We start from the raw sequence: 23,781 nt of genomic DNA on the forward strand, positions 1-23,781 counted from the left end.
GTACAGCAACTATACTTTTAAATAAATAATAAATAAATAAATGAAAATGAGTGATATAGAGAAATAGAACTATGGAGAATTATATAGGGGTTAAAAAATGAAAGAAACACAGAAGAAAGAACGAAAGAAGGTAAAAAAGAAGAAAGGAAGGAAGGGGTTAGTGAGCAAGCCTGGCTGAATTCATACCTGGAAATAGAGGCAATTAACAAGCAAGTACACTAGATTAAATGAGACCTAGTTTAGTACTTAATTGCTCCTAGATCTTTACCATAAGTATTCTTCACATTGCAGTTGCAACTTGAGTTGTACAACCTGAGTTGACTGTGTTTCTGTCCTGCCACAGAGGTTTAGTCAAGAGACTATCCCAAAGGACCTGCAGGGATGAAGGCTATGGATCTCAGATACACAATCTTTGAAGCAGAAATGCAGATGGGGGCTTCCCTGGTGGTGCAGTGGTTGGGAGTCCGCCTGCCGATGCAGGGGACGCGGGTTCGTGCCCCGGTCCGGGAAGATCCCACATGCCGCGGAGCGGCTGAGCCCGTGAGCCATGGCTGCTGAGCCTGCATGTCCGGAGCCTGTGCTCCGCAACGGGAGAGGCCACAACAGTGAGAGGCCCACGTACCACAAAAAAAAAAAAAAAAAGAAATGCAGTTGGAAGTCCCAGAGAGCCCTCGACCTGTGGCTGATCCATAGGGCACCACTTCATTAGTTTTTGTCTCATGAAGACTTTGCAGTGAAGATTAGGCAGGGACATGTATGTGAAGGAGTAAAAGAGAAAAAACAGAAGGCATCAGGACAGCAATATTTAACACAAAGTTTATCAAAGAAGGAACTGCACTGTGTATACTAATATGTTGAATACCTGAACCACACATACAAGTTGTATTAGTTACTACAAACTTAATGGCTTAAAATAACACACAATTACTACCTCACAATTTTGCTAGGTCAAGAGTCCAGGCATGGCTTCACTGGGTCCTCTGCTTAGGGTTTCACAAAGCCAAAATTAAGATGTCCTCTGTTCTGCATTCTCATCTGGAGGCTTGACTGGGGAAGAACATTTCTAAGGTCACTTAGATGGTCGACAGAATTCATTTCCCTGTGCTTGTAGAACCCAAGGGCCCTGTCTTCTTGCTGGCTGTTGGCGAGAGGCTGGTCCTAGAGGCCACCTACAGCCCCATACCCCGTGGACTTCCCCAGCATGGATGCTTACTTCATCAAGCCAAAACGGACAGTCTCTAGAGAGAGTGTGCTACCAAGACCAAGTCTTTTGTAGAGTAATGTAGTTACAGAGTGGCATCCATCACCTGTGCTGTATTTATTGTTTACAAGCAAGTCACAGGTCCCAGATGTACTCAAGGGGAGGGGATCCAACCAAGGCATGAAACCCAGGAAGCAGTGGGAATAATGAAGCCACCTTACAATCTATCACACAAGCATATCTTTGCTGCTTCTGAGCTTTTAAATTAAAAATGACCATGAATATAATCCTTAAAAACATTGTAATGTACAACACTAAATAAGAAGTAAAATCTAAACCCAGAATACATCTGATGTCAAAGCTCATGACCTTCTCACTTCCCCAGCCATATCCAGTTTAAACTGGATTTCCAACATCTCTGAGTCAATCCCTAGAATGAAGAGTAAGAGCAAAAGCCTGGAAGACAAGCGGTTTCTAGCTGCGTACGGGCTGTAGGAATATGGTTAATTTTTGGCCCTCAGTCCCAGTAACAGTTAAAGGAGGTTAATTTTACCATTTATATTACTTTAACTGTTATTCTGGGGACCAAAAGAGACACTGATTACTCAGTAGATATTTTGTTCCTGGAATCACTGTCACCAACACAGTTATATAACACGAATGAGGGTGCGGAGAGAGGGGAGGAGATGGAAACCCTCGAGTAAGTTGTATTTATTTCACTGTTCCCTCACCAACCACCATACGGTTTGACCACCAAAACCAAAGAAAACTTCACTAACTTCATAGGAGGAAAATATGCATTTGATTTTTGCCTTAAGTTGCATGCACTGGCTCATCACTGATTTGAACTTTTTTATCATCTGTATTTTTTTTTTCCTTCTGTGATCGTCCATGCTCTTTATACATTTGCTTTATTCAGAGGTTCATTGATTTGAATCAAGATATTAAACGTTCTCTGTCCTATACACCCAAATATTCCCATCCCCTCTCAGGTAATTTCACCTCTTTTTGTTTACAGTGCGGGGCGGTGGGACTGGGTGTGAGGTAGCAAGAGGGCAGACGTACAGCTGCTTTCCATCCCAGGAGTCAACCCCATGTCTCACTGCCTAGGATAACAGCGAATAATACGAGGTTCATTTTATAACTGTGATTGGTGTTCACTTCGGGAAACCCATCTTCGTAAACTTTGGTCCGCCGCGATCGCTAAGTTGATCAGCAGTCCGGCGACTCCCAGGAGGCTGGGGCTGCCCGGGCCCCGCGCGCCCGCGGCCGCCGCCACCCCCGCCGCCCCTGGGGCGCGCGCCTGTGCCCAGCCCCCGCCTGCACCGCCGCGCCGCTCCGGAGCCGGGCTGCGGTCACCGAGCGCCCGGGCACGGATGCGGGCGCCTGCCCGGGGTCGGCCAGGAGAGCGCGAGCCGGGCGCCGGGGGCTTCGCGCCGGCTGCCAGGGCCCGGCGCGCTCGGCTGGGAAACTTCTCCGGGCGCGAGGCCGGAGCTCAGCGCGGGGCCGGGGAAGGCCAGGTAAGGAGGGAGCCGGGGCGCCTCGGCCGCCTCTCTCCCGCCGCCGTCCGCACCCTCACACCTGGCAACGCCGGGGCCGCCCGCCGGGCGAGGCCTCTGTACTGGCCCCGCCCCCGGGTGGGGGCCGCTTGCCGCAGACCCCCGGCAGCGCCGGTGCTTCGCCGCCGGTGCTACTGCGCGCGCCGCTCCGCCGCCGGGCTCCAGCCCCGCTCGAGCCAGCGGCTAGCCCCGGGTCCGCGGGGCGCCGCTCGAGCTTGGCGGTCGTGGGGGGATCGCTGCTGCGGGTCGGCGCGCGGGCCCTGGGCGCTCGGGTCGTCCTCGCATAGAGGTGAATCTTCCTCCCACCTCTGCTGTTGGTCCCACTCTTGCCCCGGGCACCTTGGAGTCCCCCCAAAAGGCCGGATTTTCGAGGGAGAAAAGCTGCTTCTGGGGGCCCTGATATCTTTAGGTTGGCCTTGGGGAAGTCGGGCAGCGGCGGGAAGTTTCCTTCCGCAAAGGGTCTGACTAGGGGCAGGGTTTCACGCTGAGTTGGGGACCGAGAAAGCTACCTCATCCAAGGTCACGCTGACCTGTTTACTCTATTTGGGGAATGCCCCTGAAAAAAAAGGGAAGGAAGGAAAGAAAAAGACGTTTGAAAACCACTAAATTACCTCCTCACCAAGGTCGGTTACAGAGGCATGATACATTTTGAGGGTCTGTATTTTAAGAAAAGATTAAAGGCACAGAATCAAATACAGTAATAGGACTATGGCCAAAAAAAAAAAAATTGTTTTAGGCAGGAGATATTTTGCAAAAAGTTCTATATGTAAATAAATGGAAAGGTAGAATTAGAAACCCACTTTTCTACATAACCGAATTTGATTTTCTAAACTTCTAGAATGTGACAGCCTTCCTTCCTGACGTTTCACTCCAACTTTTGTGGTTAGGTATTTTCAGTCTGCAAGCTTGCACACTGCAAGTGAGTTTTATGGCAGCCTTAAAAAAATTATTGCTCTCTGTTCATACTAAAGTTTGGTGGCTATTTTCTTTTCTGTTATTTTTAATACCAAGGACTGTTGCATGAACATATCCCTGGTGTGACAGTACAGGAACTTGGCATTGTTCTTTATGGCAAGAGAAAACCAAACAAGAACTACCTGAAACAAAATACAAACAAAACAAAAATTGGATCTCCTTCCACATTTGCAAAATGAAGAGGTCTGGCTGATCCCAGATGATCTTTAAGCCTCTTTCCTTCTCTGGGAGACTGGGTTTGTCTTTTGAAGAGTTTGGGATACAAATATTAAGTGAAATCTAGAGTAAGATGTTATCTGTCCTAAAATTTTATACATATAAACTGGGAGACATTTGATAATTGAGTTTCTTTAATCTCATCAGTCTCTCAAAATAGCTGAATCATTGTGCATCCTGGGTTTCTAAATGGTGATATTCTATGTTATTAAATAAAAATGTGTCATGGGAAGCCCAAATCCCATGCTTCTTATCACAAGACTGACTAATAGGGTTGACACACTGGAGCATTCACGTCTGCTTATTTTGAAACAGTCCCCAGGAAAGATCAAGAATGGTTATGAAGCATTTGCTGTGGTATGTGAGCATAACAACACATAGCGACATGACAGGCAAGAAGTTTTGAAACAGCTTTGGAAAATATCCAGGATAGATTTGCAAGCCTGCAAATTGCGATTGAAATCTTTTTTTGTAATTATGGGTGTTGGTCAGCTGGGATTATGAGCTATAGAGAATAAGTAAGAATTTACAAGAGTATATTGAGTCATTAATGTGATTTTTTTTAAAAGAAAAGGGGAAAATATTTCTCTCTTTTATCTAAGTAGTTAGACAAAAATGTCTTAAAGTGAAATTTACAACCGGTTATTTTATAAATTAAATAAATAACCAAAAGTTGCTGACTTAAAGTTCCTGTAACAATGCTGGATCCTCCTCCAGCCCAGAGAATTCAGGGATCAATTCATACAGACCCAAAGTGAGATCTTCTCATTTTGTGCTTTTCAGCAGAATAACCTCTAGTGACTGTCACACACACACTCTGAAATTGGCGGGGGAGGAGGGATTTATGGTCTAGAAAATGATCTATAGCAGGTGAGCCTATAGAAGAACTTTCATCTCTCTGAGCCTCATTTTCCATTCTGAACAATGCTGATAATACTCTTTGGGTTGCAGAGTTGTTGTGACTCCTAAGTGGGTCGGCATAGGCAAGAGCCAGTGTCTGGCACATAATAAGAGCACAGCTCATCTTAGTTCTCCCTGTCTTCCTGAGTAGGTGTTTGTTTATTGACTGAACAAACTGTAGGTTGAACAGTAGGTCACAATTTTTTGCTTTTGATTTCAGAAACTCCATGTGGCAAAATCTTGACAATTGTTGAATCTTGGTAATGGGTATATAGGGATTCATTATATATTATTTTCTCTGTTTTGGAATATGTTTAAAATTATTCATCAGAACAAAAATTTAAGAGTGAATCTGAACAAAACCCCACCTTATAAGATATATTTCTAATCTAGCATTTCATTTTTAATTGGAATTTTTAAAATTATTCTATATGGACAGGAAAGAAAAATACAATTATATAGAGTGAATGGATGGGTGGGGAATGATACTGGAGAGCAATCCGTGGTGATCTTCAATTTTTTGTGAAAATTTTTTTTATTTTAAAAGGATCCAAAAATATCACATGATATTTGTTAATTCTGGTTGTTGGATTCATGGATTTTTATTCTCTGAAATTTTTGTATTTAAAAATTCTCAAATTAATATAAAACCACCTTTTGGTTTTGTAAGAGTATTATAAAGGAAGCAGGTACTTCTCTGGTGGGTGGTGCAGTGGTTAAGAATCCACCTGCCAGCGCAAGGGACATGGGTTCGATCCCTGGTCCAGGAAGATCCCACATGCTGCGGAGCAACTAAGCCCATGCACCACAACTACTGAGCCTGCATTCTAGAGCCCGCAAGCCACAACTACTGAAGCCCTGTGCCCTAGAGCCTGCGTGCCACAACTACTGAAGCCCACGCACTCTAGGGACCACGTGCCACAGCTAGTGAAGCCTGCACACCTAGAACCCGTGCTCTGCAACGAGAGAAGCCACCGCAATGAGAAGCCCATGCACTGCAAGGAAGAATAGGCCCTGCTGCTCGCCACAACTAGAGAAAGCCCTTGCGCAGCAATGAAGACCCAACACTGCCAAAAAAATAAATAAATAAAAAATAAAGTAAGCAAACAATACAGATATGTGCAAAGAAAAAAGCAGTGTCCCACCATACAAGAATAACCACCCTTAAGATTAAGTGAAGATCATTCCATATGTCTTTTTTGCATTTATACAACCAGAAGGATACAGACACATTACTGTGTAATGTGGTACTCCAAAGACACATATAATGTTTGGGGGTTTATTTGTCTGTTTGCTTTTGGTGTTTGATGGAAGTTCTAAAAAACAAGTTTGTTTGCATTTTGGTTTTCAAGACTTTAGACTGTCTTTTAAAATGTAGCATTTATTTTAAAATTCAATATGCAACAACTGACTTTAAATGAGTTTTAAGTAGCTTAAGTTTTTTGCATATAAGACGTACTTTTAGATTATTTTAGATCTCATAATTTGAAGCTGGGTTTTAATTATGTCAACATTTGAAATTCACTAAAATGCAAGCCCCATGAGGGCAGGAATTTATTGAATTACTGCGTATGTTAATTAGTAATATTTTCCTGGCCATTTGAAAGTTGATGATGCAGTCAATTATGCTATAATGCTTGTTTTGAAAACCAGCATCATTCCAATGCAATTGAAATATTAGGGAACAATTTGAGCATAACACAAATTTTGCACTTGCTTATACATGACTTACTCAGCCAGAAACACCAGGTGAACACAGTAAACTGCAACCAGCTAACTGAGCCCTGTAGGAATACACAAAATGCCAACACACAGAGACCTCAACGTCTACCAGCTACCTTGGTTCACCATGTGGTATCCTGCAAGATTGTGTTTTGCTATTCTTTTGCACTTAGGAATTTTTCTACATAAACACACACTCATTCAACATCCGAAGAATGTTTAAGCATCTTGATTCAAAAGAGAAAAATAGTGCATGCAAAAGGAAAGCTTCAATATTGAAGAGAAGCTTGAGATAATCAAATATTTTGAAAGAATCAAGAGAATATGTAGTATTTCCTGAGCAGCAGGAATAAGGGAATAATCCACATTGCAGATCATGACAGGAAATGCACAAAAAAGAAACATCTATGGCTGGAATAAGCTCAAGTACTACAAAGTCAATAACAACGAGGCTGAAAGAAATCAAAGAAATGGAAAGATCGTTCAGCACGTGGATGGAGGACCAGTGAACAATCTTTCTCACAGCCAAAGAGAAAGCTCCTGTCTATATACGAACACTTGAAATGGTCATTCCCTGCAGAAGTGCTCCTGTTAGCACCAGTAGTGGCTGGTTTGGTGGTTTCAAACATCGTTGACCCTGGTGTGTGATCCACGTGCTCATTAAGCCCGAAAAAATGACAAAGGAAAGATTATAGCCAATTAGCTAGCACACATGAACTTAATAGGTGTGTTTGCCAGGAAGGAAAATGAGAACCTGAAGTAAATAAACATAGAAAAAGTGAGTTCATTTGTTGCATATAGGACACTTGGAGGAGAGGTAAGTGAAGGTGTCTACCTTGGATTCATATCAAGAAAAAACTGTTAATGCATTCGTGATTCCAGCTTCTCTTGCATCTTTCATCAGGAATCTTAGGTGAACTTACTGCTTGACATGATAACAGGTGATCAAAGGTGAATGGCTTCCTGCTTATGCCTTTAACCATTTCCAGGACATGGAAAGTCAGAAGAACTTGAAGCAGAGTATGGGGATTGTTTGTTTAAAGCAATCAAATGATGAGCTTGAGAAGGAGAGGTTTACTGCTGTGTCTTCAAATTAAGAATTATAGGGCACTGCATGATTCAACATAGGACTCAACCTATCCTTCTGTTGCTCCAAAAATTGTAATTTCTTTTTTTTTCTCTTTTTTTGGCTGCGTTGGGTCTTCGTTGCTGCCCTCTTGTTTTCCAGATATGACTGAAGACCTGTTACCACCTGATTTTCCTAATTTAAATCTAGCAAGGATTGAGTGTCTTCTGCTCCACAGACCTATGTTCCAAGTCCGTCATAGAATGTAGATTATTAGATTAATGGAAAGCCTCATGTATAGTTAGTATTGGTGTATACTGTGTGTGTATTCATTTTCTATTGCTTTGTAACAAATTACCACTAACTTAGTGGCTTAAAACAACATAAATTTATTATCTCACGGTTTTTATGAGTCAGAAGTCAAGGCACAGCTAAACTGGATCCTCAGCTCAGGGCCTCACAAGCTTGCAATCCAGGTGTCAGCCACACTGCACCCCTCATTTGGAGTCCAGGGTCCTTTTCCAAGCTTTTTAGGGTGCTGGCAGAATTCAGCTCCTTGTGGTTGTAGGACTGATTATCCTGGTATCTGTTGGTTGGGTACTTCTTTCAGCTCACAGATACTGCCTGCAGTTCCTTGCCTTGTGGCCCCCATAGGCATGTCATAGCATGGTGTCTGCTTTATTCTAGGCCAGTAAGAATATGTTTGTCTAATTTCCAATCCCTCTCAAGTCCTACAGTGGAGTGTTATATAACTTAACATAATCGCAGTGGTGACTACTCCAGCACCATTGGCCATATAATGTTAACTAATCAAGGGAGCATCTGTCCCATGCCATTCACAGGTTCTGCCCAGACTCAAGGGAAGGGGATTATAGGGCGTGCACACAAGCAGGGCAGGAATCTTAGAATTCTCCCTATCACCGTACATGATAAAGTGAGAAAGCAAACATGGCTGAAGATAATCAAGTGTGACTTTAGCTGAGACAAGAGAATCAGAGAAGCCCTTCGTAGCCTGTGGGCATGGTATGAAAAGTCAAAGGCATACTCCAGCCTAGAAGCCTAGTGGTACATGAAGAGACTTAGGCATGATGTGCAAATAAAGGCTGGTGTGGACCTTCTGGAATCCAGAAGGCCACAATCCAATCTCCAGCATAAAATTTATAAGATTGTCTGTCTGAGATTTACAGTGTATACCATGAGGTATCATCAGAAGATGAAATGATAAAACAAGACCATGTAATATAATTGCTTAGAAAAGTAGAATTCTCCTAAGGGAAAAGGAAAAAGTAGTGCCTTCCTTGGTAGGATAAAGAGGCCAAGAGCTGTAGTGGAGCTGGCCATCTTTTTAGGCAGAAACCAGATGGTGACACATCTATGCCTTGGATAACATCTGACTGTAGCATATGAATATTGTAGCCAATATCATTTACATTGATATCAACTCTTTGCTCTTAATCTTAGATAATTCTTCCATATTTATACATTTATATGCTATACATATGCACTGTTTGCACAGCATCATGTCAAGTCTTTTCATTTCCTCTCTCTTATTGCTTGAGAGGCTCTAGACCAACACTGTCCAAGAGAAATATAATGCAAGCCACATATGTAATTTAAAATTTTCTAGTAGCAACATTAAAAAATAAGAAGAAATGGGTGAAATTAGCTTTAATAACATGTTTTATTTAATCCAGTATTTCTAAAACATTATCATTTCAACATGTAACCAATATAAAAATTATTCACGACTTATTCCTTATCTTCGTACTAAGTCTTCGCAATCCCTTGTGCACAGCACATCTTACTTCAGACCAGCCATATTTCAGGGGCTCAACAGCCACATGTGGCTCCTGGCTCCTGCAATAGCCAGCACACCCCTAGAATTCTAAGGCCTCTGATCATGGGCATTTCATTTCAACTCTCATTTCTCTTTGTACTCAACTTTCTAGATAGTCTTGCCAGCTCCAGTCCTTACTCAGGATTGTCCTGTGTTATTACAAGACAACTGTTACCTACCCCTCCATCCTGCCCCTTATCTTCTGTTGTGAACTCTGTTGCTAGACCAAGTGCATCAGGTTAACCATGACTCAAAATGAGTCCCCCTTTCCTCTGATTTCTTTCCGAGCTTCGGGAAAGAAAGGGATGAAAGGAAGATGAAAGATGTTCCTCTGTCTCAGTAGAGACACATCTTCCTTTCATTTCTTCCTCATGGTCTAATATATGCTTTCCTTTCTTCTTAGTCCAACACCTAAGCCATTGATTCAGGTATTGATCACATCTCACTTGGACTTCCTGGCTTATTAACCTGCTTGTTCCAAAACTATATTCTACACACTGCTTTTCTCCCTGAGCATTGTTATCATTGCTATATAAAAAATACTTAAAATATATACCCCAACTGAGAGAATAAGCAAATTATGACACTTTAAAAAGGAAAATATATATAATGGGCAATATAATATATAGTGGAAGCCGTGTAGACCGATAATAAAGGCCATAAAAACTCAGAACCTAGAAGGTGCACTTCAGCCACCATGTTAAGGAAAGGAAACCTTGAGCCCCCTTGGAGATGACTGGTGAGGAAGAAAAATGCCTCCTGACCTGAGCAAAGCATGGAAATGAAGACACACAGGAGAAAATGGGCCTTTCCAGCCCTTTAAACATAAGCATAAGGGCTTCCCTGGTGGCTCAGTGGTTAAGAATCTGCCTCCCAATGCAGGGGACACAGGTTCAAGCCCTAGTCTGGGAAGATCCCACATGCCGCAGAGCAACTAAGCCCGTGTGCCATGACTACTAAGCCTGCGCTCTGGAGCCCGTGCTCCGCAACAAAAGAAGCCACTGCAATGAGAAGCCTGTGCACCGCGACGAAGAGTGGCCCTTGCTCACCGCAACTAGAGAAAGCCTGTGCGCAGCAACAAAGACCCAACGCAGCCATAAATAAAATAAATTTTTAAAAAATAATAAGGATTAAAATTCAGACCCTTTACTCTACAGAATGTTCTGGTGTCTCTCAACCCTATCCCCCTAAAAGTCTGTAACCCCGGTTGCATAACAAAATCCCTGGGAAATTTGTGAAAAAATTCCAGTGCCTGGGCCCTACCACAGTTCTTAAATAATTAAACAGTCTCTAGAGTTGGGCCCCAGTCATAAACCTGGTATTAAGATCTGCAGTCATAATTCAGTTCTGCCCCTCAGCTCTACATTTTGACCTATGCTAGGAATAATGTTCTATTTCCTATCATGGAGAGTTGTGTTATTTTAGAGCTAAAAGGAACCGTACATTATTTGTCCAACTCTTTCATTTTATCAATGAGGAAACAGGTCTGGGAAGCTTAAAATCACACGCTGTTTAGGGGCACAGCTAAGACTAGGACTCTTCTCTTAAGTTGTAATGCCAACTGGACAGACTAGATAGCAGAACGGTGCACGGACACCAGCACTACAGCCATGGACAGACAACTAGGGATCAGGGAACGTTACATGGAGTAACCAGCATGGGAGGACAGCCAGTGGTCAGCCAGGAATGGACACAGCTGAGGCTCTGCAAGCAAGGATATTCAAAGATCCTTCAGGAACAAGATAAAATAATGGCTCTCAAACTGTAGTGTGCATAAGAATCAACTGGGAGCCTATCAGAAATGCATCTTTCTAGGGCTTCCCTGGTGGCGCAGTGGTTGAGAGTCCGCCTGCCGATGTAGGGGACGCAGGTTCGTGCCCCGGTCTGGGAAGATCCCACATGCTGCGGAGCGGCTGGGCCCGTGAGCCATGGCTGCTGAGCCTGTGCGTCCGGAGCCTGTGCTCTGCAACGGGAGAGGCCACAGCAGTGAGAGGCCCGCGTACCGCAAAAAAAAAAAAAAAAAAAAAAAAAGAAATGCATCTTTCTGGGTCCCTTCCTGGCTCAGTAGTTCTGGGGTGGGGCCAGGGAAGGAGCATTTTAACAAGCCACCGAGGTGATTCTTTTTTTTTTTTAAGATTATAAAGTTTTTAAAAATTTTTTTAACGTTTTTGTTGGAGTATAATTGCTTTACAATGGTGTGAGTTTCTCCTGTATAACAAAGTGAATCAGCTATACATATACATATATCCCCATATCTCTTCCCTCTTGCGTCTCCCTCCCACCCTCCCTATCCCACCCCTCTAGGTGGTCACAAAGCACCGAGCTGATCTCCCTGTGCCATGCGGCTGATTCCCACTAGCTATCTATTTTACATTTGGTAGTGTATATACGTCATGCCACTCTCTCACGTCGTCCCAGATTACCCTTCCCCTTCCCCATGTCCTCAAGTCCATTCTCTACTGGGTCTGCGTCTTTATTCCTGTCCTGCCCCTAGGTTATTCATGACCATTTTTTTTTCTTTTTTTTAGATTCCATATATATGTGTTAGCATACGGTATTTGTTTTTCTCTTTCTGACTTACTTCACTCTGTATGACAGACTCTAGGTCCATCCACCTCACTACAAATAACTCAATTTCTTTTCTTTTTATGACTGAGTAATATTCCATTGTATATATATGCCACATCTTCTTTATCCATTCATCTGTCGATGGACACTTAGGTAGCTTCCATGTCCTGGCTATTGTCTCTTTTTGAATTATGGTTTTCTCAGGGTATATGCCCAGTAGTGGGATTGCTGGGTCATATGGTAATTCTATTTTTAGTTTTTTAAGGAACCTCCATAATGTTCTCCATAGTGGCTGTATCAATTTACATTCCCATCAACAGTGTATGAGAGTTCCCTTTTCTCCACACCCTCTCCAGCATTTATTTTTTGTAGATTTTTTGATGATGGCCATTCTGACCAGTGTGAGATGATATCACATTGTAGTTTTGATTTGCATTTCTCTAATGATTGATGATGTTGAGCAGTCTTTCATGTGTTTGTTGGCAATCTGTATATCTTCTGTGGAAAAATGTCTATTTAGGTCTTCTGCCCATTTTTGAATTGGGTTGTTTGTTTTTTAGATATTGAGCTGCATGAGCTGCTTGTAAATTTTGGAGATTAATCCTTTGTCAGTTGCTTCATTTGCAAATATTTTCTCCCATTCTGAGGGTTGTCTTTTCGTCTTGTTTATGGTTTCCTTTGATGTGCAAAAGCTTTTAAGTTTCATTAGGTCCCATTTATTTATTTTTGTTTTTATTTCCATTTCTCTAGGAAGTGGGTCAAAAAGGATCTTGCTGTGATTTATGTCATAGAGTGTTCTGCCTATGTTTTCCTCTAAGAGTTTGATATTGTCTGGCCTTACATTTAGGTCTTTAATCCATTTTGAGTTTATTTTTGTGTATGTTGTTAGGGAGTGTTCTAATTTCATTCTTTTACATGTAGCTGTCCAGTTTTCCCAGCACCACTTATTGAAGAGGCTGTCTTTTCTCCATTGTAAATTCTTGCCTCCTTTATCAAAGATAAGGTGACCATAGGTGTGTGGGTTTATCTCTGGGCTTTCTTTCCTGTTCCGTTGATCTATATTTCTGTTTTTGTGCCAGTACCATACTGTCTTGATTACTGTAGCTTTGTAGTATAGTCTGAAGTCAGGGAGCCTGATTCCTCCAGCTCCGTTTTTCTTTCTCAAGATTGCTTTGGCTATTCGGGGTCTTTTGTGTTTCCATACAAATTGTGAAATTTTTTGTTCTAGTTCTGTTAAAAATGCCAGTGGTAGTTTGATAGGGATTGTGTTGAATCTGTAGATTGCTTTGGGTAGTATAGGCATTTTCACAATGTTGATTCTTCCAATCCAAGAACATGGTATATCTCTCCATCTACTTGTATCATCTTTGATTTCTTTCATCAGTGTCCTATAATTTTCTGCATACAGGTCTTTTGTCTCCTTAGGTAGGTTTATTCCTAGGTATTTTATTCTTTTTGTTGTAGTGGTAAATGGGAGTGTTTTCTTAATTTCACTTTCAGATTTTTCATCATTAGTGCATAGGAATGCAAGAGGTTTCTGTGCATTAATTTTGTATCCTGCTACTCTACCAAATTCATTGATTAGCTCTAATAGTTTTCTGGTAGCATCTTTGGGTTCTCTATGTATAGTATCATGTCATCTGCAAACAGTGACAGCTCTACTTCTTTTCCGATTTGGATTCCTTTTATTTCTTTTTCTTCTCTGGTTGCTGTGGCTAAAACTTCCAAAACTATGTTGAATAATAGTGGTAAGAGTAGGTAACCTTGTCTTGTTCCTGATCTTAGTGGAAATGGTTTCAGTTTTTCACCATTGAAGATGATGTTGGCTCTGGCCAGGTGATTCTGATGGAAGTGATCTGGGCACATCTGCTGGGAAGCACTAAACACTAATCTAAGGAACAAGATTGTTGTTGGCTTCCAGAGACTGGCTTCTTGGCCACTGGAAAGTGAAGACTTAAGGATGGGTTGGTTCTGGGTCTATACCTGCCAGCAGTAGGTGGCCAGGACACAAGATAGGTAAGAATGATAGAGATCACTCCTGCAGAAATGAGTAAATTTAGAATTTACAGTATAAGGATGGTTCATCTTCAACTGTAATCCTCTGAGGGAAAGAAAACTTTTGAAAACTGTATTCTCCAAATGGCTCAGCTCTATAACATACAAGCAACAAATACAGCAATGGCATTTCTATGTTATTTAAAAATTTGCTAAGAATTTTTAATAAAGATTTTCTCATCTGAATCTTCCAGCACCCTTTAAAGTGGACAGAATAGGTGATATTACCTCTGCTTTACTGATGAATAAATATGTCTGAGTTCATCTACATAGCAGGGAGGAAACTGAGGCCTACATTTTCTAAATCCTGGTACTGTGGAAGCAGAATGATGCAGTTTAAACTGTGAGTTTCAGAGTCAGGCAGGCCTGGATGGAATCTTAGTTCCAATATGAGTAGTGTGGTAACCTTGAACAGCTTACTTGCCTTCTCTGGGTCTTCTTATCTGTGAGATGGAGATAATAGTACTTTCCTCATGGGGTTGTACAGGTTAAATGAGATAATTTTTCAAACATGTCTGGCACATAGTTGCTGAATAAGTGCAGCTCCTTAAAGATAAGCAGAGAGGGCTTCCCTGGTGGCGCAGTGGTTGAAAGTCCACCTGCCGATGCAGGGGACATGGGTTCGTGCCCCGGTCTGGGAGGATACCACGTGCCGCAGAGCGGCTGGGCCTGTGAGCCACGGCCGCTGAGCCTGCGCGTCCGGAGCCTGTGCTCCTCAACGGGAGAGGCCACAGCAGTGGGAGGCCCGCATACCGCAAAAAAATAAAAATAAAAATAAAAAAAAGCAGCAGAGAAAACTAGCTTTTTTTTTTTTTTTTTTTCAAAACAACATAAATTTATTCTCTCGTAGTTCTGGAGGCCAGAAGTCTGAAATCATGGTATTGGTAGGTGTACTCCTTCCAGAAGCTCTAAGGGAGATTCTGTTCCTTGCTTCTTCCAGTGTCTGGTGGCTGTCGGCATTCCTGGATTTATGGCTGCATCACTCCAGTCTCTGCCTCTGTGGTCACATTGCTTCCTCCTCTTCTATCCTCCTCTTCTATCTGCATCCTCTGTGTGTCTCTTATAAGAACAATTGCCATTGGATTTGGCCCATCCAAGTAATCTAAGATGGTCTTCTCATCCGGAGATCCTTAACTTAGTTATATCTACAAAGACCTTTTTTCCAAATAAGATTACATTCACAGCTTCCAGCGATTAGGGCATGATCATATATATTGGGGGGCAAAAACTAGCTTTAAGTTCATGATTATTTCCGATATGGAACACACACCAAAGTTGGGATATGATTCCAATTAATGAGTAGAATATTCATGGAATTTTGATCTTCTTCGTTGCCTAGCAACCCAAACTAACACAATACCACATGCTACCAGAGTTGTTTTAATCAGATCAGGAATTCAACTGCTCTTAAGGAACTGAACGTTCTAAAAAGACAGAAGGATTCTCCTATGAATTTGGAGTTGTGCCAGACATCTTAAATAAGTGATGTCCCAATCCCTCAGTCAAGGTCTCCTCCACTTCTGTTCCCTTAGGTGACAGAAGATGTTAGAACATCTGTTGAATTGGATAGAGAGTGGGGATGGAAAAGGCAGAGTGGGCTTGTACCTCTATACCAGTGTGTTCAATCCACATTCACTGAGTGCCAAGGGTCAGAAGTACAAAAACATTTGTCTTTGCCCCTTAAGAATTCTGGAATCTAGAAGAGGAAGTGAGTCAATGTTGAATAATAATACAGCAGATTACTTCATGAGTGCCTTTCTATGTCTGTGTCCCTGGCAGTATTCTAAGCATTATGGATTGAGCAGTACAAGCAGATATAGCAGGTCTCAAATATCCACTGTTAGGATTATTATTTTACTGCCAAGCTGTCCTGGCAGAATATCCCACTGGTCTCCCAACACATTAAATCAGACTCACAACCTTGAAAGACACATTGCCTGCTGGAGAGGGCATGAAGCTGAGTGGAGGACTGGAACTTCCACCCCGTGACTTACTGCCTCCTTTCCCTGAAGCAAGTTACCTAACCTGTCCGGTGCCCCCCCTTGCTCATCTGTAGGCTGAGCGTGGTGCCTGAGATCCTGCCTCCCTCACAGCAGTAAGTGTGATGCCGTGAGGTAATAAATGTCCACGTTCTGAACCGATAACTGCCATTTCTGAGCTGATCTTCATCAGTTTGCCACCCAGTTTAGATCCCATTTCACTGAGCATCTTTGTGCCTGCCTTTACATTTCCTTATTCCCTAGAACTCAGGGTCTTACAATTTAAAGAGCAAACTTGGAAATATTTTGTTTATTTGCCCTTTATTTTGTCTCCGTCACTTGCATCCCCATGTGTTAACTTCTTTTGCAGGGAAGACCCACTTTAGTGCTTAAGAAATCCATTGTGCTCCTTTGGCATTTCAGCATTTATTTACCCAAAAACATGACTTAAGGCCTACAGGCTTTTCAGGCAGGCAGCTGGTTGATGAATCATGTGCGGCATTCGTATAGTGCTGCCACATGGCAGAGGAACACTCAGGCTCATCACCTGCCCCTGTCAGTTCTTCCTCTTCTAATAAAGTACATCTGCTTTGGTGACTGAATAAAAACACACCAAGCAGAGAAAGGCTGGGTGTGGAGTTATTTAATCAGGGCAAGTCAGCACTCCCTGTTGAGTGAGACGGTGTCAAGGATAGGAAGATGGCTTGGTAGCAGCTTATTGAAACAGAAGGCGACTGGGAAGGGCCGGAAACACAGTTCCTCATATAATCATAATGGGTCACACTCCAGGAATGTAGGTGGCCCAGTATATCCCCCAAGTCAAGAGTTGAAGGGGACAAGATTCCCATAAGCTCCCTTCTGAATTGCCACAAACATTTTACGTGGCCTCTCCCTGTTAGCATCATTTTAACAATTTGTTGAGGATTATAAATTTTTCAGGAAGTTCAAACCCAAGTTCAGAGCTCTGCTGGTGGTGCTTTTTAATATTGGCTTCATGGCTGTGCTTGGCATCCTAAGGAACTGATGAATTTAAAATACCCAAGTTTTAAAAGTTAAACAGCAGGGGTACTGACATTTGCAGTCTGCATTTCACAGTTGTCACTACTCATTGTAGTTTTTAAAAACGTTTCTTTGTTTTGACTGTGCAGTAATATATAATTTTGTGTTTTGTTTAAAGAGGAGAAATGAAACATATTCAGCATGCCAGTCTGCCTTGAATCTCATCTCTCACAGAGAGATGTGTGGAGTGATAATTAGAGGGATGCAGACTGTGTAAAATGTATTTGAAAGCAGCATAAGTAGAAATAACAATATGGTTGTAAGTTATAGGTCTGTGTTGTTGTTTCTTTTTTTCATGATTCACCTGGTGATGTTCTTTTTTTTTTTTGCGGTACGCGGGCCTCTCACACTTGTGGCTTCTCCCGTTGCGGAGCACAGGCTCCGGACGCGCAGGCTCAGCGGCCATGGCTCACGGGCCCAGCCACTCCGCGGCCTGTGGGATCTTCCTGGACCGGGGCACGAACCCGTGTCCCCTGCATCGGCAGGCGGACTCTCAACCACTGCGCCACCAGGGAAGCCCTGGTGATGTTCTTAATGCCATTACTTGCTGAGAAGAGAATAACTGTCCAAGATGAAAAACCAGGAACTTCAGCAGCAGCAGCTTCTTTCTTTTCATTTCTAGTTCTGTTGGTAGCAACACTATTCCTTTTTTCACTTCAGCTAAGTCATTTTCACCTCTGTTTGTGTACTTTTTTTCTATGAGACAAGATCTATGATATCTGATATTTTATTAACAGGTGTTCTGAAAAAATCCATCTCAAGATAAAAACACTAAATATAGCACACAAGTTCAAGGTTCTTGAATGTTATTTTGGTTTCAAAAAAGTCAATCTAATGAGTGCCTCACACTGAAACCATTTATTGTTAAGAAACCTGGTGATAAATGATACATATCCTATAGCTCTGTCATCATGGTTAAATCTCTCCTGAGTCAGATCACATATTAGCATTTATACCATATGGCTGAAAGGGTAGAGAATATATGTGCAGAGGAACAAGTCGCTAACATTTTTGACCATCTGGTAAATAGATGTGTAAGTAGCAGGAATTGTACTATTATTTATTTAGTTATATGGATGCAACCTTTAACCTGAAATAGCCTCTAATATAGTGAAGGAGAACTGAATTTTTATTTCTCGAATAATTTAGATCTAATTAATTAAACATTTTCACAGTCTACTATGTGCCCTTAAAATCTGACTCCTAATTGTGTGTTTCTTATGTTTATTGATTTATTAGGGCTCCTTCCAGTGCCTGATTTAAAATATCTCTCATGGGAGACCACATGATTGGATTTAGCATACAGGCTCAAGTCCTGAAGTTCTGCTCTGCCACCAACCACTGTGTGGCCTTGGATAAATTACTTGGCTTTTCTGAGCTTCAAATTCTTCACCTATAAAGAGTGAATAACGTATTGTCAAACAGTATCTCTAAAAGGGTGGGCCATGGAAGGCCATGGATCGATGCATCAAAATCATGTGGGGAGCTTGTTCAAAATACCAACACTTAGGCTCCACCCTCAGAGATTCTGACTCAGTATATCCAGAAACAGTCTATGAATCTGCTTATTTAGTCACTGTCCCAAGAGATTCTGAGGTATACTGAATTACTCTTCTAGGGACCAGCTGATTATAGCGCTTATTAGCTTTCTTGAAAAATATGTAGTTAGTTAATTGTAACAAATACTAAAATTTCTGTAAATAATTTTTTATTATTATTAATAAGCCTAACTCTGAAATATGCATTTTTATATCCTAGAAATTTAACACTTTCAGTATGTGTGCTGAAAACATTTTAACTTCATAGAAAATAGGATGTCAACTTGAATAAGGAATGCTGATGACTCACTGAATATACTTCTCAATTCTCCTTGTTTAATTAGAACCCTTTCTGTTTTCTTCTCACACAGGAAACCACAAAATATTTCTGGGCTAGTTCTAAATCAGGAGCCCAGATGAACTTAAGGATGCTAGCATGGGATTCTTAGTTTTTCAAGATCCGTACACACCAAACCCTTAATCACCCCAACTCCAGTGTCCGGGCTTTCTCTGGTTTTGTGAAGACTGAGCAAAACTCTGATGATGGAAAAGCGAAGGACTTAATTACTTGCTTCGATATCATTTAACATCAACTGAGAAGTGAACCAGATGGTAGTACAGCCATGGAAAGAAATTCAAGTTTATGGAAGAACCTAATAGATGAACACCCCATCTGCACCATCTGGAAGCAAGAGGCCGAAGGAGCCATCTATCATCTTGCCAGTATTTTATTTGTAGTAGGTTTCATGGGTGGCAGTGGATTCTTCGGGCTCCTTTACGTCTTCAGTTTGCTGGGGTTGGGTTTTCTCTGTTCTGCTGTCTGGGCTTGGGTAGATGTCTGTGCAGCTGACATATTTTCCTGGAATTTTATATTGTTTGTCATCTGCTTCATGCGGTTCGTTCACATCGCCTATCAAGTTCGCAGCATAACCTTTGCGCGAGAATTTCACCTGTTGTACAGCTCCCTCTTCCAGCCTCTGGGGACCTCTTTGCCTGACTTCAGAACCATTGCTATGAGCTCAGAAGTGGTTACTTTGGAAAAGGAGCACTGTTATGCCATGCAGGGGAAAACCTCCATTGACAAACTCTCCCTGCTTGTTTCAGGAAGGTTTGTACTCTTGACGCTTGCATGTCTTTCCTCTTTATTCCTTACTAGCTTGTGTTTCTTTCTGCTGCATTTTCCATCTCAACACAGCATAGTCCTGGGCAGCATTTAGCATGCTGAGGCCTGAGAAAGCCCTTGACACATGAGTCATGGACATAGGCGTTTAGAGTACAGGGTATTATTTACTTGAAGCAGGTTATAATTTAGAGTCTTAATATTTCTTCACAGAAATCAAATGTATGAATCGGTTTGTCTGGATGTGCTACTTGTTTCCAAGCTAATCATGAGAGTCAAGAGGATGATGCCAGCTTAAATTCAAAGAATACTTATGTTAGCACGCAAAGTATTTTGAACAGATTCTGCTAGGGCATTCTTCTAAATAATAAAGAACACTTAAATTTTATAATGATCATTTTTTTCAGTAAATTCTAGCAATTGCCCACTTGCTAGAAGGGGACGTGCACTATATATAAAATTTGAAAACAGAAAGTTTGGAGGAAGAAATACTAATGTGATTATCCATGTTTTTTAAAAGGTTAAATATTCAGTTTACAGGGGTATTTCCAGTGGTACTTCTTTATGTTCTTCAGTGTTCTCCTGCTTAATTTAAAATCTGACTGAGTGCATTGAAACTTTTAATTGAAAGATATTATATACACAGAAATGGGCACATATCATCAATGTACAGTTTGATGAATTTTCTGATGAATCTTACCCACTGTTCCAGAATCCTAACCATGGGAGGAACAGTGGTACATAAATCTTAAAGGGGATTTTTGTCACTTATTGTCATGTATGAATTTAATATTTTGCCCTTAAAGATTTTAAAAGTCATAAAAAACATCAGAGATCGGAAATACTGTTCCGTATCCTCATCCCCAAATTAGTGCTCTCTTTCTCCTTCCCTCATAACTGATGTCCTTTGTAGGATCAGAGTGACAGTTGATGGCGAATTTCTGCATTACATCTTCCCCTTCCAGTTCCTGGATTCTCCTGAATGGGACTCACTGAAACCCACAGAGGAAGGCATTTTTCAGGTAAAGAATAACTAGGCCACACTGTGAACACTGCCTCTTCCTGTTTAAAAACAGGCAAACAAGGAAACAGAGCAGCAGATGACATAGGAATGATTTATATTTAGCTTTGGAATGTACTTAGTATCACGCATGTCTTCCCAGTTCCGCTTGAGTCTTGCTGATTAATGTCACTTTATAGGTCCGGCAACAAGGAGAAGATTGGGTATTACATATGACAGAAAGGAGTCTGTGATAAATATTCTTAAATTTTTCTTTGCTTAACTGAGTATATGGGAATTCAAATATAATTAATTGATATTTGACTCTAAACACTGCCACCTGTCACAGTTTAGAAAAACACCAAGAACAAAAAATCTGCCCTTATTACAAAATAAGTGACTTTTAAAATTCAAAATACTGATGAATTTCAGTTGTTTTCTAGCAACAAAATGCTAAACTTACTGTCACTACTCTGCTGCCATATCTGGTAGTTTTGAAAGATAATCCTTTCGGTAGGTTCTGTCTATTATGGTATACTTCCTCTGGTTAATACATGTAACATACATGTGTGTGTATCCATGTGTGTGTCTTTGTAATACAAATTCATATACATATGCAGAATAGGTTAATTCTATTCGGTACTGCAGAAACTGCATTAGGGTTAAATGTTTACAGTCTTCAGGATTGACTTGGAAATATTTCTCTAACACTAGCCAACTTTACTATGTTTTAATATCAAGTAACTCTCACTTCACTGAAATGCAAAATCTAGATACCCAAACTTAGAAAACAGATAAACTGGAGATGATGGGCACAACATTGTGATTATTCATGTTATAAATTACACAGATAGTAATAAGTTTTGTAGTTTCTATTTTAACAATATATTGTGGGTTGGTAGGCTTTTTTAAAGTTAAAATCAGCACAAGAAATTCATTTAAAATTTGGGGCCAAAAACAAACCACATGGCAGGATGTTTCTTGCTTCCTCATCTCTGATTGTGTGTGGTCTTATGTTCGTTTAGGTAACGCTCACAGCAGAAACTGACTGTCGATATGTGTCCTGGAGGAGAAAGAAATTATACTTGCTCTTGGCTCAGCATCGTTACATCTCCCGCCTGTTTTCAGTTTTAATTGGCAGTGACATTGCAGATAAACTCTATGCCTTGAATGACAGGGTATACATAGGAAAAAGATACCATTACGATATCCGGTTACCCAACTTCTATCAAATGTCAAGTCCTGAAATGTCCAGATCAACCCTGACAGAACATTTGCAGAATTCCAGACGACATTGTGATAAATGACACCGAAGCCTGCAGTTTTATAATGATAAAAGATTCTCTTCATCACTCCCCGAATGAAATAGCAAAATACAGAAAATTGAGCTCACTAATATTTTTATAAATCCAACTCAGAGGCGAGATGCCACTGCCAGCTGTTTCATTCATCTCAATGTGTGCATTGTGAAGACATTTTACAAGTTTTTTTTCTGTATTTCTCATTGGAATATATGGGGGGGCGGTGAGTAACTATGGGCAGTTTGTCCTTTTCTGCATCAGCACTGGGAGAATGAAATTTTGCGTTCTCAGACATGTCCTCAGTCTTATTCAAATCTGCTGCCTTGCCCTACTGAGTTAGTTAGGTGTTGCTTCTCAAGAAGCAGCCAGTAAGTACTCTCAGCAGGAGAGTGGGTAGCTACTGTCCACACCAGTGTTTCCAGAATTCACTTTTTGCTACAACCTCTGATGAAAGCAACATGTGTTATTGTGGTGAGCAGCAATTACTTATTTTAAATGTGAAGTTATTTAATATGACTAGAAAGCAGAATAAATGCAAGAGGTAACAGTATGCCAATCTTGAAGACTATTTTATTGCTACAAATAATTCATCCGCTTAATCATTACAGTAATGATTACAGTACATTACAGTAATAGTCCTAATCATTACAATAACATATTTTAAAAGAGGCATTTCATGAAAAATAAAGCTGCATACTAATTACTGAGTAAAAAGAATACTTGTGAATAAATAGTAAAAATGTAGCACAGCATCTCAATTTTCCATGTTCGGCTGAAAGGGCAAGAGGGGGTGGTTTGGCTAGACAGTGAGGGACTCCTACTGAAAGCTCCACCCACCGCAAGCACGCCGCCGCAAGCATGGGTGTCTGCCTTCCAGCCATTCCTTCAGCTTTGTAAAGAGACAGATCTGATCCCTACCTGGAAAACACTGGTTTTCTGAAGCTCACGTGCAGGCCATGTTCTTTGGTAGAAAGATAATAGCATCCTACATTTAACGAGTGTATACTGAGCACCTACTGTGGCTCCAGGTGCTGACCTGGGCACTGGGAATATTTCAGGTAACAGAAATCCTATCCCTCATAGAGCTCACATTCTGGAGGTGAGGGAGACAGATAATAAAATATATCAGAAACACCTAGAGGTAGAAAGAGAGAGTACCATGGCGAAAGCTAAATCAGGGAAGGTGGCTAGGAAGGGGCATTGCAATTTTAATAGTGGTCAAGGAAGGCCCGAGAGAGAAAGGTAATGTTTGAGCAAAGGCCTGAAAGAAGCAAAGGAACGATCCATGCAGCTATTTGGGGAAAGAGCCATCTGGGCCAAAGGAGAGCAAATGAGGTCTTTAGGCAAAAGCAGGAGCGGTTGGGAGGCTGGCATGATTAGAGCCAAATGAGCACACGGGAGAGAGGGCAAAGAGGTAATATGGGGGCCTAATAAGCATGACAAGAACTTTGACTTTTATTCTGAGAATGACCAGAAGCCATTGGAGGGTTTTAAATAGAAGAGTGATGTGATCTGCCCTACGTTTTAATAGAATCACGTTGGCTAGTCTGCTGAGAATAGACTGGGGGAGATGGGGACAGGCGTGGACCTGGAAGGGGAGATCAGGGTTCAGTGTGAGATGCTTCTTCAACTCTGAAGTAGAGGAAATAGTTGGAGGAGTCTAGAGTTCAAGAGAAAGGTCTGGG

At 41.5% G+C, this 23,781-nt stretch overlaps 1 protein-coding gene across 2 annotated transcripts; it reads left to right on the forward strand.

Annotated features, from left to right (window-relative positions):
- Nucleotides 1-2,497: 2,497 nt before the first annotated feature.
- On the forward strand, nt 2,498-22,646 carry POPDC3 (popeye domain containing 3). Of its 2 annotated transcripts, XM_060167200.1 has the most exons (5): nt 2,498-2,721; nt 18,377-18,733; nt 19,047-19,783; nt 20,709-20,817; nt 21,821-22,646. In XM_060167200.1, the coding sequence occupies exons 3-5, from the start codon at nt 19,299-19,301 to the stop codon at nt 22,100-22,102; spliced, it is 876 nt and encodes a 291-aa protein (XP_060023183.1). In that variant the 5' UTR covers nt 2,498-2,721; nt 18,377-18,733; nt 19,047-19,298; the 3' UTR covers nt 22,103-22,646. The 2 variants fall into 2 exon arrangements, with proteins under 2 accessions (XP_060023183.1, XP_060023182.1); XM_060167199.1 differs by lacking the exon at nt 18,377-18,733.
- Nucleotides 22,647-23,781: the final 1,135 nt, after the last annotated feature.

Source organism: Lagenorhynchus albirostris, chromosome 12 (assembly GCF_949774975.1).
Source record: "Lagenorhynchus albirostris chromosome 12, mLagAlb1.1, whole genome shotgun sequence".
NCBI lineage: Eukaryota > Metazoa > Chordata > Mammalia > Artiodactyla > Delphinidae > Lagenorhynchus > Lagenorhynchus albirostris.

What these genes read in the sequence shown, in the direction of transcription:
- POPDC3 (XM_060167200.1), top strand. Translation starts at nt 19,299, where the DNA reads ATGGAAAGAAATTCAAGTTTATGGAAGAACCTAATAGATGAACACCCC. An exon ending in TCCCTGCTTGTTTCAGGAAG is followed by an intron (nt 19,784 to 20,708) that starts GTTTGTACTCTT and finishes TGTCCTTTGTAG; the next exon opens with GATCAGAGTGACAGTTGATG. An exon ending in CAGAGGAAGGCATTTTTCAG is followed by an intron (nt 20,818 to 21,820) that starts GTAAAGAATAAC and finishes ATGTTCGTTTAG; the next exon opens with GTAACGCTCACAGCAGAAAC.